This window comes from Haliaeetus albicilla, chromosome 11 (assembly GCF_947461875.1).
Source record: "Haliaeetus albicilla chromosome 11, bHalAlb1.1, whole genome shotgun sequence".
NCBI classification, from domain to species: domain Eukaryota; kingdom Metazoa; phylum Chordata; class Aves; order Accipitriformes; family Accipitridae; genus Haliaeetus; species Haliaeetus albicilla.
In genome coordinates, this window is record NC_091493.1 from 6,670,948 (window position 1) to 6,688,252 (window position 17,305).

The following is a 17,305-nucleotide window of genomic DNA, read 5'->3' on the forward strand; positions in this document are numbered from 1 at the left end:
AACCTACCGCGCGTGCGTTGTGACAGCCCTCTCAGGGGCCTGCGGCAGTCTGGAACAATGTACTGCTAAAAACAACTCCTGAAGCAAAACCCAGGCTACCCTCTCTAACAAATCAGCCTGGAGACTGTCTTTCACATGGACAAGCTGCATCAGTGCACAGCTCACTCAGTCACTCTCTTCTCAGAGCTGACAGGGCATTACTGGTACACAAACCCGGTGAAACAACCCAGCTGTTGGTCATGTATAGATCACATACAGTGCAGAAGTACTTGGGGAGAAGCTACTGCCTATCAATCTCACTAGAAGAATCTATGCCTGTGTCTGAAGATGGTGTCCAAAACTTGTGTCCAGAACAGACCAATTTTTCTTGTGCTGCTGGGTAGCCTGGGCATATTTTAACAGAAGGGTATAAGCCTGGAGATACCATCACCATGTCATACAAAAAAAAAAAAGAAAAAACCCCAAACCCAACAACAAAAAAAACAACAAACCAAAATCCACACACCACCAGCTCTCAAATCCTGTTCAAAACATAGTCAAAAGGCCCAACAAACCCAGCACTACAGAAAATTCCAAAAAGCTAGTATTGGAAAGCAAAATAGAAAAAGTAGCAGGAATAGAAATTCTTAAAAAACTTTTAGTCACTTCTCTGCATGCCTACCTATTCATCACTTTATTTCAACATACGTGTTTGACCACTACTGTAATAGCTTCCTTACTATCCCTGTACTATTTCCTGTTTGCAGACTTACTAAGCTCAACCACATGTGCAGAACAGTCAGCAGGTGAGCTCATAACTTCCAAGCACCCACACTGAGGAACGGAAACAAGATGCATCTATAACACTTCAATGTGATAAACAGCAAACACTGAAGGCCTTCAATACAGAGTAACCCTTATTAGAGAACTTGAATCTTTCACTAGCTCTTACATCAAGCTCAATTGCAGAATTTCATTCCTGCTGGAGAAGTATTAATTTCCAAAGCTGCTCACACTCAAACCTCCAATAAGTTATCTTCCTTCAAATCTACCTTAAATAATCCCTGATTTCACCTGTTGCTATGGCTGTTTACCACTGGAAGCGAAGTATCTGTGGCCTCACAGCAGCCACCTGCGGCATCAGGCAGAAGCACAACTGAACACTGAGAACTAGCCAACAATTAGGAACGACTGCATCTACTTCTCACACAGCTCTTAAGAGAAGCTGGCATGACTTTGTTCAATGACAAAGATGCGTCCCTGTACTGAACTGTGCTTTTCTTTTAATGATCGGCAAGGACTGACAGCTGGATTAAAGATGTCAGAAGAAACCAACTGACTAATTTGTTATTTTTCTTTTTTTTTGAAAAAGGTCAAACCAACTCTCATTTTCAGCAGATATTTTCTATTTTTATTTAGTACCTGCATGAATAAGCTTACTCCATGGAGCAGGTGAGCAAGAACACAATTAAGACCACAATTATTTTTTAAGGTTGAAGATGAAAGCTGATACCTACATGGATGTTCGAAGAACCTGTCACATGCCATAAACTCTATTTTAGGTGATTATGCTTTAAAAGAGTTTACATAATAAAGGTGATTGACAGAAACACATTTATGAGCTGCTTTGTTTTTGAAAAAATTCTTTACACTTACTACTCTGAGGTACTACAACCTACACATAGAGTTTTCATGAGCAACATGATCCTCTCAATTTAGGATGCTTCTGATGAGCTCCTAAAAGACATCACTAATTTAATGCAGACGAAGTGCTGAACAAGATTAACATTAAAATTACAAATTCAAGAATGAGGTGTTAAATTTTGTCATGAAGTTTAAAGTTACATATGCATTCAACACTCAGTTTCTTGGCTTTGATAAACTGAAGTAAAAAATTACCAGCTCTCTTATTTACCTACTTACTACTTTTAAGCTTTGTGTCTAGTGTCTTCAAAATAATTTTGGACACTCCTACAATTTTTTAATTAGGTCTTAATTTCTGTATAAAGAATATGAAGTCCTTCATATCAAGGATACTCTAGAAGAATCCAGGAAAGACCTTGCAAGCACCTTCCATTTTCATCTAACCAGCACACTGAAAACTTGTTCATTACAGTAAGTTTGAGTCACTCATATGAAGTCAGTGGCCACTTCTTTTCAAAGGTTTCTCTGCTCCATGCCACAGTAAATTTTGAAACAAGCAAAGACAGATGTTTGGAGAGCCAAAGCTAGCATAAAAGAATAAAGCAAATACTATCACCTCAGTACTGCCAACTCCTGCACATTTTTCAACACATTCAATAGTCTTAAAGCTTCAGCTCTTGAAGATGTCCAACATCCCAATCCTGCTGAAACGACCAGGTAAGAACCAGATTCACATATGAAAATGATCTTTTATCCAGTACGAAATTGGAACAGAAGCAGTAAGATAGCATAGCTGAAGAACAGCAATACTAAGTGACAAAAGTTCTGCAGCTGATAGAAACAAACTAAAGCAAATGCTGTCAAAAATACATGAACATCACATCTCCAGAATACCCCCCCCCCAAATACATTCTCATTACAGCAACTGTACTTAATGTTTAAAGTAGCCTCACCCATTAATGTATCTAAGTCCCAAAGCAAGATAACTCAGTATTTTTAGTGGCTCTTTCAATGATGGGAAAAAGAAATTTTTAGTTGCCTGAAAGAATCCAAGGCTGGCTTTTCCTTTGTTAGCACTAACTTGGGCATATTTACCCTAAGTTATATTACCTTCAATCAAGCTATGGAAGTAATGATGGGAAGCCTGTGCTTAACTGCACAATATAGACATCCAAATCTCACCTGCATCAGATAGGGAGAAATTATTTATATTAAAGTGTTCAAGCATATTTTCTCTATTGTTTCAGCAGCTGCATAAGGAAAAAGTGACCTGACGTATCTAACGTGAACTATGGAAGTTCAGTAATCTATTTTCAATATTAGAGGAAAAACAGTTTATATTCTCTCAAGTAAAGACTATAAAGCCGTGCTCATTCTCAACCATTTTTGGAATCTAAAGCTTCCTTCAGCTTTGGAAAGGGGCTTTAAAGCTAGCCACTGCACTGGAGTTTCCCCATCCTGGCCTCAGCCATCACTTACAGTCTAGACTCATTCCCTCTAATACCTCAGAATGCCATATAGTTAACAAAAAATGGAATTCCATTTGGATTCTTACCTTGTCAACTTTGCTTTTTCACCTTACATTGGTCTACTCGAGACTTTGGAGACGTTAAAATCCACAATCATGCCATTGCTTGCTGCTCTAAGACAGGATCTTCCCTCAACATTTTTGGAACACCATCAACATCAGAATAACTAGCTATAGGAAACTAACATTTAAAATAGGAGTAGTTTCAACTAAGAATGGCTTATGCTTGTTCCAAGAAAAACCACATTTTATTTTTGAGCCATTTGTAAGTGAAAGACAAACCACACTGCATGTAACCATACATTCATCATATGGGTTGCATTTCTTTGAAATTAAAAAAAGTGTCCAACACTGCTGCAGGCCACCCTATGGAGAATATTAATCTGGCTGGCTGGTTTTAGAGAGAAAAGTGAAGTTCATAACCCAAAGGGCCAGAAAGCTCCTCCTCAATCATTACAGATCCTAGAACCTAAGGGTGTTGTCACAGACCAGCCTCAAGGTCCTGCCTCTCCCCAGAAAATGCTACAAAAAGATAAGAATTTGAGCAAAGAAAAAAGTGCAACCACATAACACCAACACTTGAGGTAAATATTAGCCTGTCTTCTCGTCCCCAGACAGCTGGGTTTTTTGCTTTTCATCATAAGTTATTTACATCTCAATTTTTGCCTTAAGGTCCCTGATTTCCAAACAATTCTGTTAATCTTATGACCCAGAAAAGCATTTCTGAAGCCTCTTAGAACACTCAAAAACCAACTTCCCCATTGTACACAGGAAAAGGCTTCTTCTATTAAATCTGTATTTGGCAGATACTGTTGAGATAACATCTGGTCTTGTCATTCCAAAGTATACGTGTTTCCTCAATTATAACTGGTACTTAGAGAACTCCGTGAATACACTGTTAGACACCAAGCCAAGAACTGCCAGCATGCAGACTCTCTACCAAACTTATTCATGTAGTTGTATTAGTAACTTAACCTTAATGTCAAAAATACCATGCTAAAACATACCTTCATTTCCTCCCTTCTGAACCCCAGTCATTTATTGTTTTTTCTTTAGAGACTCATGCATTAATAAAGTAGTTTGAGGGGTAGGTTTTGTTCTTAAAAAAAAAGATAATGCACACTATGCTAATTAACCAAAGGCTCATTTTTGAGAGAAGAATTCTGTTAACATGAATACGCTTGATTGGTAATACGTAAACAGTCTAAGAAACCACAAGATACAGAGGGAACGTAAGTACGCCTTTTCAGAAATGTCATTTGCCAAATGCAAATGAAAGGTAATTTGCCTGTTTCACATCATCCTCTTTACACAAATGTAAATTCCATTTTATCTAAAGCATTGAAGGTTAACTTTTATTCAAGAAAAACTACCACTCAAAGTTCTATATGTAGAATAATAAAACCAACACTGCTTATATTGCATCTCTGGCAAACTAATGACTGCCAAAGCAGTCATTTAAAACATGTATTACATGTTTCTGTGGATGTATTGTCTTCCAAGTAAACTTTAAGCTGTTCGCTGCTGAAAAATGTGAATAGGTCAGCTTCTTCTCTGTCTTCTAAAACAGTCTAATAGTAAATACACTTCAACAGAGTAACACTAGACATGCTTTTAGACATAAGGGAAACCATGTGTTCTAGAACAAAGTCCTAGTCTGGGGAAAAAAATTAGCAGACAAAAGTGAATAAGAACACAAAGCCAAAGAATTAACTTTTTTAACATTACAGTTTAAGTTAATGTTACTATACTATCAAAACTAATCAAGTTATCTCTAAGCTAGTGACCATTTTCCTCACTCTCCTTTCCATGAATTTGATCAACAAGTTACAAAATGGGGAGGGAGGATAACACCAGCAGACACAGTAGCAGGAAGGCACAAGCACAAACTGTTTTCTGATTTTCCCCTTCAAGCACTTCAAGTTCCAACAGCTTTATTAGCACGAAAAACTAAAGAATTATGTCAGACTTCTCACTTCAGGAAAAATTCTGCTTTGTGAATCCTTGCATTTAAATGCTGGGTTAAAGGCTTTTGAAGGAAATTGCACGTAGTTTTCAAATGCAAGTTCCAACTGTCTTCAGGATATGTGAGCAATATTTCAAAGATGATAAACACAGGGAAAACATTCATCTAGTTAAACCTACTTCTAAGTCGATGCTTGCAGACTAGCTATAAAACACAACAGAAAAGAAAGTAACTCCCTATTATTTTGTCAGTGATAAACTGAACTGGAAAGTAACAGCAATGGCTGAAAAAGGCTCAATGCAGAGTTAGCCACTATGGAGTGTTTTATTTCCCCCACGCCTGAAAGCATCTCACCAGATTGGTTATTCAGTGCCACCAAGGCCAGCCATGTTTAAAGTCAGACTGGTCAGCAAAAACCCTGCAATAACCTTTCCTACCTAGACTCTCCACACCTCATGTCATTTGTCCAGTGGTAAATTGTTACAATCTAGTTTGGCAGGTCTTTAAAATTTCAAAGATTCACAACAGAGAGATCATATTGTTTTCAGCTGTAGTATTTTCTTCTCTAAAAACCTAATACTTTCAGATAATAGTATAGGTTTTAAAATTCCAAAACTTCAAAAGCAGATTTTTTAAAATATCAGAATTTGGCTTGGGATCTTCCTCAGCCTTATATAAGCGTATCAGGAGTTGGCTCTACATACAAAATAACCAGGAAAGACAAGCCATTCCATCAAGGTTGCAGAAATGCTCAAGAGCCTAAAATACGCTCAGTAGAAGCAGACATTGGTTTGTGGAACATGCAAGAGTGGAGCTTGTTTGTTTTAATTAGAAATGTCCTTTTGTGCCAGACCATGCAGTTCTTGGTATTTCTTTATCTACAATGCATAGGACACAGATGTGGATTTCAGCACAATTTGTAACGGAGTACATGCCAAGATCATTAAGTAAGAATGTCAGACTCCACAGTATGCCTCTAGTTGTGCTCCATCTGTTTGAGCAAGCTTTAGTCCACCCGCCTGCCATAGGCTGTGAACACTGACCACGCATGCTCTGCATCTATACAATCCCACAAACACAGGAAAGAAAAGAGCAGCTAGACTGCGTAGCAAACATTGATTTAAGGAAAAGTGTGCCAGGCAGGCAGTGGGGACACATTTCTAACAAACTGTCAGAGCTACTCATTTTGCAGTGCACTAACTTAGAGAATAGGTATTGCAAGTCAAGTTTACTGAGCAGACACTTTTTGCTGTACGTATTAGGATTGCCTAACTGAGAAGCTGAGCTATTGGAGAGAAGTGCTCTGATGATTTCATTGTTCAATTATGTAAATTATTTTAAACTTTCACACAGACAAGACAATACACTTAATCCCTAATCCTTATGTATGCTTACGGATTTCAACCTATAAAATTTAAGACCCTTTAAAAAAATCTGACACCTTGGTTGATTAGAACAGCTGCACCATTATTACTGGAACTAGTTTCACTACAGGAAAGAATAAGCAGCAATGTGCAAGTGAAGAATGTAGCTTCAGAGTACCCTTTAACAAGTCTGGTAATATGTGATGCCAAAAACAATGCTGGTTTTGTCCTGCAACTTTTCATTCTCACCATGGCACTTACCTAGCAACTACAGCAGCATGAGCTGGTGCAGTTTCCTGCAACTAAAAAAAAGATTAACCTCTTTCAAGCATGCTAATTTTCATTTGAGTTGACAACACAACCAGACTCCCCCTGTGGCCACACAACTTTTGGACCCTGTGGAAAGCAGAGAATGAGGAGAGGGTGAAGGGCGGGATGGCCCCTCCCAGCAACAGGCCAGCAAGATCTGTTTAAGCATAGCACGAAGTGCCAAGGGTAACTGATACATGACGACTGAATCTTCGCTGTTCTGTGGCGAGAGAGACATTTCAGCACATCTCTCCATCTCAGTCACTCACACCATGACAGCAACTCCTTCTTCCCCACAGGTGCAGCAGCAATTTACAGGCCTTTAAACTGGAGGGACACTAGAAGGCATTCAGCATCCAAGAGCACTCAACATCCTTCATATCTGTCGTGGTTTAAGCCCAGCCAGCAACAAAGCACCAAAAGGCTGCTTGCTCCTTCCTCCTCAGGGGAAGGACTCCTCACATTCTTCCCCTGCTCCAGCGTGGGGTCCCTCCCACAGGACACAGTTCTCCACAAACTTCTCCAGTGTTGGTCCTTCACACAGGCTGCAGTTCTTCACGAACTGCTCCAGCACAGGTCCTTTCTGCAGGCTGCAGTCCTTCACTCACAGACTGCTCCAGCACAGGCTTTCCCATGGAGTCACGGCCATCTTCGGGGGCATCCCCCTGCTCCAGCGTGGGCTCCTCTCTCCCCGGGCTGCAGGTGGGCATCTGCTCCCCCGCTCCCCTCCATGGGCTGCAGGGGACAGCCTGCTGCCTCACCACGGGCTGCGGGGGCAGCCCCTCCTCCGGCACATCTCCTCCCCTCCCCGTCCTTCTTCACTGACCTCAGTATCTGCACAGGGGTTCCTCTCACATTCCAATCCCCCTACTCACTGCAGGTTTCCCCTCTTAAATCTGTTCTCCCAGAGGCGCTACCACCATCGCTGATGGGCTCGGCCTGGGCCAGCCGCGGGTCCAACTTGGAGCCGGCGAAGCTTCCAGCAGCTTCTCACAGGAGCCACCCCTGCAGCCCCTTCCCCCACTACCAAAACCCCACCACACAAACCCAATACAATACTTCAGCTGGAACCATCCTGCCAGGCTACAAACAGTCCAAGAAGCTCTCCCACAAATGGCCCTTCCAACTTGAAGATTAGGCTGTATCTAGCTATTCCTTCCACACAACATGTGGTGGTATCATTACATAATTCCATCTGAGGAATTATGGTTGTTTCAAGACATGTTTGACAGCATGTTGATTAGCAAACAAAAGAGTAAATATTTTTGTACTTACTGCTTGTAATTGAGAATTTGTATTCCAAGAGGAAGACACAATCCAGGTTTACAAACAAAGCATACCCAGTTACATAAAACATCACCACTACACTAAGCCAGATATTCCTGACAACAATCCAATCAATACAGAAGCTATGGCTTCAGCCACCCGTTCTCAAATGTCTAGTAGTTCTAGGGGCAGCGGGATGTCTGGAAATGTCGAAAAACAACAACAGAAGTATTAAAAGTAGAGTAAGAGAATGCCTTGGACATGAAACAAACAGCTCCAATCTGTAAAGTAGCAAAAGCTGAAAGAGACTAATACTATCTACCTTCAGGTCACATCCTGTATGCCCCAGTCTTTGTCCAGCTTAATGTAGTTACAATTATAATCTAATATCGGAACCAAGGAACACTTGTTGAATCTTTTACTTGTACATCTTTTGGTCCTTGCAAGGCTCTAAAATGGGGCTGGGGAAGGCAGTTATTGTAAGTACAAGCAGACAGAGAAGTAACTACTAGTACCCAAGACAATATGTCCTCCTGTGGACCACTACAACTCTCCCTTCCAACAGTCATGACTGCTGACCAATTTTACTGAAAACAAAGTATGTACTTAAACATGAGGGTAGGGAGAGTGTTAAAAAGCAACACAGATGGGGGAACTTTCATTTTTAAGTGAGGAGGGGAAAAAAGTTAACAGATTACAGCAAACAGTCTGTTTTAACAGATTGCAAGAACAAAATGGCCATCTACTTGTACTTAGGATGCTTCACATCTTTGCTTGGCACAAGAGGATAGTCTGATCTCATCCATACCAGGCTGTGACTGACAAGTACTCAGCGTGTTTACTATTAAATACTGTCTCAGCAACTGATGTGTACACAATTGCTCAGACATTATAAATGAGAAGAATGAGCAATCAAAGCAACTAAAAGTCAGGCACAGGCTCTATTAGTAGTTAACGAAATGGGCAGCCACAAATTTAAAAGCTATTCCCACCATTAAAGACTAAGAACTTGACAAGGTGTACCACTTCAAGAAGTTTTCTGAGACTCTGAAAGAAATTACTATCTTCCTGTTGGTTTTGGAAGTGAAGAAAGGAAAAACCCTGCAGTAATCGTTCTGAAAACTGTTGCAATAGCCAGTGTGTTTTACAATTAATAACGACCTATACTTACTACAGCAGCACCCCATAGACACAAAGCTTTAAAATGAAAAGATATTTTAATTACGTACTTCAAGTCATCTGCTTCTTGACAGGAGAAGACATACAATTAGTACAAGGTATTTCACATTTTAGATGCCTACATATAAGAGCATTTATAGGGCAAAGGGAAAAAATTTCATTAAAACGAAGTTTTGCCAAAGATTATTATGTGGAGCAGTGAATTTGAACCACTCCCCGTTTCCTGTGCATGACTCTTGGAAACAATTCACATGCAATTAAGAATTCTAATTCTGCACTAGCTCCATTCCCTAGCTCCTTAAAGCTTTAACCAAACTATTTAAGTGGAGTTGATTAACCCCAAATTGCAGACTCTCAAACTGAACCAGAAGTCAGTTTGCTTTGGACATGCATATCTGAACAAGTCCTCCATGTCTAAAGTCAGCAGAGGCCACTGTGACACACCTACAAATTAATATTTTGGTGTTCTTTTGGCCCTGAAAAATAGTAGGTCAGTCAGGAGAGTTCTGCTGCAGCCAGAACAACTGCTGCTTCTTCCAATCACCAGTCAAGACAACAGGCATTCCTGATGGCTGCCCACATATGACAGCAGGGCTTCTTGGACTTGCTACAGACAGCATAGGATATCCATAGCTCTCATACACAACAGAAAGTCACTGCACCAAAATTAAAACACTACTTAAGTAAGAGAGAACCTCAGGTCTTAGCAGCTATGTAGTGGTTAAAAATATTTCCATCTTTCTCATGGCGTTTAAGGAAAAGGTAGTATATGCCTTCTGAACTCATGACACACAAGTCAGAGAAACAAAGCCACTGGAACAGGTAAGTCTAGAAAGAGACCAGGAAGGAAAACAGATCAAATAGAGGAAGATAGCATAATGGACACTGAGAAAAGAGGATGAGGAGGACAATCTCAAGACCACTGAAATTAATACCTCTTATGTCACACCACATCTACTTCTGTGCTACTTCCCACCTTCCTTTTTCACGTGAATTTTGCTCTATAAAGCAAAGTTAAACAATAGTCTCAAAGATGTCCCAGTTCTCACTGAACACTTCCACCTTCCTGGGAAGCTGAATACTGGCAAACTGGTTAAGTCCCACAGCTAGGAACCAAGGACACAAGGCAGAGAGGATTTATGAATAATATTAAGGACACCCTTCCCAGCAAAAATAATTAGGGCACACAAATGAGTGACCAACAGCAATCAGAAAACCAAACTACACAGAACTGCACAACACATTGTTCTTTATTGCCTCTTGCAGTACGTCTGTGAATAGCAGTAGCTATTCTCTTGATTATCTGTGCTATTGGTTAGGCCTGTAGAGGACTTAAACCTCACAATGCAAATACAATACCTTAGCATTTCAGGGAAAAACCAACTAACTTCTCAAGAATCTGGTCATTAGAAATCGAGGTGCTCAGCATTGCTGATATTACCCTTACAACCAATGCAGTCTAAGTTGTTGTTAAAATAAAAATTTTCTGGTTCTGCTTCTACATAACAAAGTAGAAACAGGCTCAGCAGCCACATCTGATATACAGAAAGTAAGTGTATGCCTCTTGCCTCTAGTGCTGTGTATTGCCCATGGGAAGACCACATTAACAAAGTGCATGAACAGCAATTCTTCCCACAGGCTCTCTCTTCCAAACCAATGTCATCCTTTGCCAATCCTGGAACACGATGCTCTACTTTGCAAGTTTCAATTACCCAACAAGTCTCAGGGAGGGCAGGGAGAGGGATAAGGACTGCTACTTATCTAGGCAACTAGATTGCAGCAGGAAAACACAGGCAGCAGATGAGAAGGCTTCCTGACAACAAATAAGGTTTTCAGATGAAATTACACTAGACAGCTTAAGGGGGATGTTTGTCACCAACAAAACAGGAAAATCCTATTATGCCCTGCTTTGGGTCATGCTCTCCTGCTACATACTTTGCACTAATTCAGATGTTTGTTGGACTGCTTTGTGAGCAGATTCACTTCATTTGCCTGGCAAAAAGTCTCACACAGCAAATCTCAGCTCAAGCAACCCAATACGCACCGGGGCCCCCACAGTCACAGACCTACTCAGCAAGGAGCACAAGGAAGACTCAGTTGTTCAAATACTACTCAACATTTATTAGGGAATATTATTCAAATGAGCAAAATAACCCATCGGTTTCAGGAAGGAACAGTACAATGCCTAAGAAAAAGACCAGAGGTTGCACTAGAGTTTACTCTTTCTCAAATAGAACTTGGACAACACATAAGATGATACTTTTCACCTAAGAAAGTTTGCCTCTTTGGTTGCCAAAACCTCAACTTTAGAAAGACCAGTACACAGTAACACTGCCAGTCCATCTCTTCATCAGCTGACAACCTATACTCACCACAGACCCCATTTCACACTCCCAAGCGTTTTCCTAGCCCTTTCAGCTCTGCCACAAGTTAAAAAGGAAAGCAGTTACCAAACAGATTTTATAGGTTAATTTGGATCAGTTTACAAGCAACGCTTACAATTTACGTGTGACAGGCACCAGAGGCCTGAGCTTCTTGGCTTTACACAGCCTTAGGAAAACACGCACTTACAGCAGGAAGCACACGGTGTGACCAAGAGAGATAACCTGTCCTCACCCGGTGATGTTTTTGTGGGCGCTTCTGGAAGCACAACGACCCTCTGTGGCACCAGGCAGCTCAACAGCTGCCAGACAAGTGTCACTTCTGGGGCAGAACCGTAGCTCCCACTACCTCGCTCCTTTCAACGGTGGGGGGGGGGAAGCGCTCTGAACTAATTAAATTCCTAAAAGCAGAGTGGTTTGCATTACTAACACAGCACTTCTAAGCCGTCGGTTGAGGGAGCACAGCGGCACTTGGGCCCAGACACCCGCCCCGGCAACCCAACAGGCCCCGCACGACGCGCCCCCCGCCCCACCTGCGCCGGGAGCGGCGCGGCCAGGCCGTGCCGTGCCGTAGCGGCCAGGCCACCCGCCCTGCCGCCCGCGGCCCAACGGCGGCTCAGCGGCCGCCCAACGGGCGCGCAGCTGAGGGGAACGGGGGGAGAGAAAGGGGCACCGCCTCGCTCCCTCCCTCCCTCCCAGCCCCGCCGGGGGAAGCCCCGGGACCCCCCACGCTCCCAAGCGACGAGCCGCTCCCCGCCCCACTGAGGGCCGGTGCTGCCCGTTCCGCCGGCCCGGCCCGGCCCGGCCCGGCACTCACACGACGGCCCGCGAAATCATCCAGGAGACCATCACGGCGGCAGCGCGTCCCCTCTACCAACCGGGCCCGAATGGCCGCGGCCCCGCCTCCACCCACCCCATTGGCTCGGCGGCTGGGCGCATGCGCGCTGGCGGAGGCGCGGGCCCGGGCGCAACGCGAGCGCGGGGCGGGTCCCTGCCCGGCGGCGGGGGCGGTTGTTTCCCCTGACGGGGCGGGCGGCCCCGGGGACGGTGGGCGCTGGGAGGAGCTGCTAGGCCGCCTCTTCGCTCAGCTCAGCCTGCGCGGTGGGGTTCGGCCGCCGCCGCCGTCCTGCCGCAGGGCCCTCTGTTGTCAGACTGACCCACGAAGGTGGCCTTTGCCCGGCACCCGTCGGGCCGGTGCACGAAGGAGACAGGGACGGGTCTAATCAATTAGGAACGCAGCAAGGCACCCTTTCTCCTCTGCTCATCTCTTCCCTTCCAAGCACCGTGACCAACTCTAGCGAGAAGGGCGGGCTGGGACGCTCGCCCCTTGCCTTCGCCGATTCCTTGCGTTCCCGTAGGACGCGTCAAAACGTTCCTTTCGCACATCCGAGCCACCTAACGCTGCCCTTTGCTGGCCTAAAGTGGGAGAGAGCGTGCCAAGCCACTTGTGCCTGCCAGAGGGGTTAGGTAAGGCCACAGTATTTTAGCTGGCTCGCACGGGCTAAAGCTGTCCCCTCGGAGCAGAGCTGACTCCCGTGGGGCTCCAGCACCCGTCTAAGCTGCTGCGGGAAGGTGCTTGTCCTCCATACTTGTTTTCAAGCACTCGGTCCCAAAGGCTGTCTAAGGACACGTCCTTACATGGGCCACGCAGACTGCTAGGTGCAGTTGATCCAACACTTCAGGTGACCGGGAGGGAAGGATTAGTGCCTGTGCGCCCTGTGACCTTTGTTCCTTCGCTAGACACCTTGCTGTCGGCTGCTGCCTAAGGCACGACGGTCCACAATGTGACCCAGTCCAGATACTTGGCAAGCTCACGGTCTGGCAGGTCAAGACACGCAGAAGCTGACTACTCCCCCATACCTTAGCTAAGCCATTGCAATCCGTCTCTGCATACCAGCTTTACACTTCATGCAGAACTGTTTGTACGCGTAAAAGGACATTTTGCTGAAACAGACTGCTTCATCTTTTCTCAGGAGAAGAGGTTGTAGAAAGTTCTGCCCATGCCATCACTGGAAACATTCAACTTTACTCTTCTGATACCAACAAATGTAACAGAGGGATAGCTGAAGTGACAGATGCCGATGCTACTGAACATGCCACTTGGCAGTTAAGGTAGAGAAAGAAGAGGTTACCATTTTCAGCATCATCCCTGCTGACACTCACAGTGAATGACATGCCAAGGTCAGCATCTCAGTCTGTAGCAGAAATCAGTTCTTCAACATGTCTTTAAGTGAGGATAATACATAGTTTTCCTGCCTGCCATACAGTGAGAAGAAATGGCTTAATCTTTGTAAGCTATTGTCTTATTCAGATGAGAGGTGCAAGATGAGTGCAGGGTAGTTTCTGTCCCACAGGCAGGTGCCAGAATTCCTCACCTCCTCAAACCAGTAAAACCCAGCCACAGGAATCTTCACTCCTCTGCAGCCTTCAAACGCAACATGTGTAGTCAAAAGGCTAAAAGTGACTTGGGAAAGAAAGAAGAAGGTGAATGGAACAAACATGTAAAAAACAAACATGGAACATTTCAACAATGACAATGTTTGAAAACCATTGCTATAGTTGTATACTGTGAAATTTGAAGCTTGAAATGGGAAGGTGTGCAGTAATATAAACTTCATTTTTACCATGCAGGGATTTGGGTCTTGAAAATAATGATATTGGGCATCTTGGGTCTCTCCTTACCTTGACCTCTGTAGGGGGTAACCAATGCAGAAAGAGGTAGAGAGGAATTTCTTTGTGGGCAATTCAAAGGACACCACTCATCAATCTTATTTTCGAAACAGGCCTAACCTGAATGCGTTCTTCGTTGCATTCAAAGAAAGGAGAAATCTGAACCCCTACTTATATGCCCCTTGAATAACAAACGTCTCCAGTGGTAGACTGTACAAAGCAAACTTGCACAGGAAAGCATTCATAATATAAATTACTTGGGAGAGATTACGTTTTAGACTCCAGTTGTGTAAACTGCCAGGCAGATCCTGCTGCCTGCATAACACTCTGCTGAAGTTTGTAGCATTCCAGTCCATCTAGAGCAAGATGAGAGCTCTGGTTAATAGCATATTAAATAAGATTACAATAGATTTCTTCACTGCAAGCAACCATGTGTTTGATACTATCTCAGAGAACCATTCGAGGAAAAGACTGATACTTTTTTTTACTGGCTGAGATAGCGTATACATTAATTCCATAGCTTCATATTTTATGTGGAGTATGTTTAAGAGAAAAACCACTCTTTATTTTGTATAAAGACATTTATTTTTCTTGTGTTTGTTGCCATGGCAATACTGTCTCTGGTGGAAAGCTAAATTTACATTTAAAGAGGCATTTTTAAAAGGTAAAGGCAGATGGCTCCTAAGAATAATTTATCTTCCTAAGAAGGTTACGCTTTATTTCATAGAACATTTTGAGAGTTAGTTCAGTGCAAGAAGCTGGGTGGTGTTTTCTGTGCCCCCAGCAGACAGGCACAAGGATGCCACATGGACTTCCCTGTATTCCAGTTCACAGAGAATAATAATTCACGCTCCTGCACAGCAGAAACACAGGGAGCAGTGTAGCAATTAAAACCATGCCATGTACTTATTCAAACCTGGGATGTCTTACTCATATGTCTGTCTATTTTTATGAAAGGAAGAGACTTCCAGCTATCTCATTATAGGATATATTTAAGCCCCGCCCCCCCCAAGCCACTTGATATAGTTAAAAGTTGCTTTAAATAGTTTTAACAGTGTAATCACTTGCAAAGGTCACCTGCCCTCAATATTCTTTGAACTTCTTTGATAAAACACAATGTATGTATACAAACATTAATGTTGAACTTTCACCTCCTTTACAGGTAAAGAAACATGTTTTGTACTTTGCAGCTCTGAAAACAGCATTTGAACATTTTTGAAGATGCTAGCTAGTTTCTGACAGAGCTTTTGATGCTGACTGTGGGATTTATGGGATTTGGTTCGCTGCACTAGGAGGATGAGCTCCCCAAAGACAGCACCACTTTCACACAGCTCCCCAAAAATGCATGTATGTTAATCATGGTGCTGGGTTTTTCTTAGCTTTGCTGTTTTAAATGAATATATTCTACATGAGCCTTAAATACAGAACAATTTGAAATTCAAAAAAATTACAGAATTCTTTCAGTTACTGAACCATAACAGAGATGTTTGTAATTTTGGAGCCAGAATATGGAACAGATGATACCAGTTTATTTGTTGAAACAACAGAATACAGAATGGGTAAAGATGACTATTTCTTGGAATGCTCCAAGTTGGTGCAATTCCCATAACTGATTATTAATGAATATGGTTGAAATTTATGGTTTATGCTACCTTCAAATATTTAACTCTTCATGTATCTTTCCTATGCATGAAGTGACAGCAAAGGTATGCTCCTATCACTTGACAAACAGCCCAGCAGTCTCACTGCCTGAATAGAATTTCATCTGACAGTGATCATTGGGCAATACTGGGGACATTTTATGAAATCAAAGCAGCTGAAGCGCAAAATTATGGACATGCCACTTCTTGCTCACATGTGTGTTCCAGCCTCCCAGTGCAGCATCTCACTGGGAAACATGGCAAAGCCAGCTGGTGTTTAACACAGCTGTGTCTTAAGTGATTTTTTCTTTTTCCAACACAGAGGCAGACAGCATACCAAGAGGCCATAAGTTTATTTTTTCAGAAACATGTTTGTTAATTTATTAATATTTCAAATTAGGAATGTGAAGCATCCAAATTAATGAAAAAAGGAAAAGAAAAAAGTTTAAAATGGGTATTTCTGCCTTTTTTTTTTTTTTAATAATCTGGTAGGTTTAACCCCTGTTGTTCTCACAGGTTTTTTTTACACACAGTCTGACATTTCTTTTAAAGCTCTTGCTTCTATATTAATAAGTAAAATCCTTAGGTTTTGAGTAATTTCTTCACCTCCTGTTAGCAGATATAGCTGCAAACATGAAGCCTGAGAACTCAAACAGCAACCGGAACATGATGTTAAATTCATGGTTTGTGGCGGGTAGAGTGGGGTGTTTCTTGAATTCAGTTTCTTGACTATTTGGGCCCTGACAATTTCAGTCAGTACTGAATTTTAAGCAATACAGAATTTGGAGTTAAAAAAAGGCATCTAGCTGGGGTTGTAGGATGACTGAACTGCATAGTAGAGGGAAATCTTTGCAAGCAGAGAAGTTAGCAAATGCAAGAACAGGCCCAGAGTTTTTTTTTGTTTCCCCCAAGACTACAAAAGAATGAGGTCTAGCACTGTTAATTCAGTGAGTTATAGGTCAGGGAAAGCAGGTAAGGCCAAGATGGAGCATGGAAAGAAATCCAGAACAGCTCTGTCAATATAAAGCCAAACCATTTTCATCACTCCAGCACTAGCCTGTTTTGATTGCAGCATAATAGACTAGAACCAGGCAATTCAGACCAAATCCAATTAATCTAACTAAAAGTACAAATTTAAAAGAGTACGCTGCTTACTTTTTTTTTTTTTTCACTTCACCATGCTGTGAAAAGGCTTATCATGCAACTGTTGATTGGTTTTCTCAGTTTTTAAAGACTGGTTGCAATGAGTTAAATGCCTCCAATTCCTTGTTTCTTAGCAGAAACATAAGAGTACCCTTTAGAATTTTTTTCTGAAGGGAAATGTGATCTCAAAAGGAAGGGGAGAGTTCAGAACGGCTCCATCTGAGACTTGTTCTCCT

General features: G+C 42.5%; 1 protein-coding gene across 2 annotated transcripts in view; it reads right to left on the reverse strand.

Moving 5' to 3' along the window:
- REEP3 (receptor accessory protein 3) overlaps positions 1 to 12,564 on the reverse strand; it is a 43,874-nt gene extending 31,310 nt beyond the window's left edge. Inside the window, exon 1 of one of the 2 annotated variants that reach the window (XM_069795962.1) lies at positions 12,434 to 12,564. In XM_069795962.1, the coding sequence (XP_069652063.1) occupies positions 12,434 to 12,465 (32 nt within the window). In that variant the 5' untranslated portion in view covers positions 12,466 to 12,564. Of the gene's footprint in view, positions 1 to 2,733; positions 2,753 to 12,433 lie in introns of those variants that run through there. The other variant, XM_069795963.1, reaches the window with a different exon arrangement.
- Between the last annotated feature and the right edge of the window lie 4,741 nt (positions 12,565 to 17,305).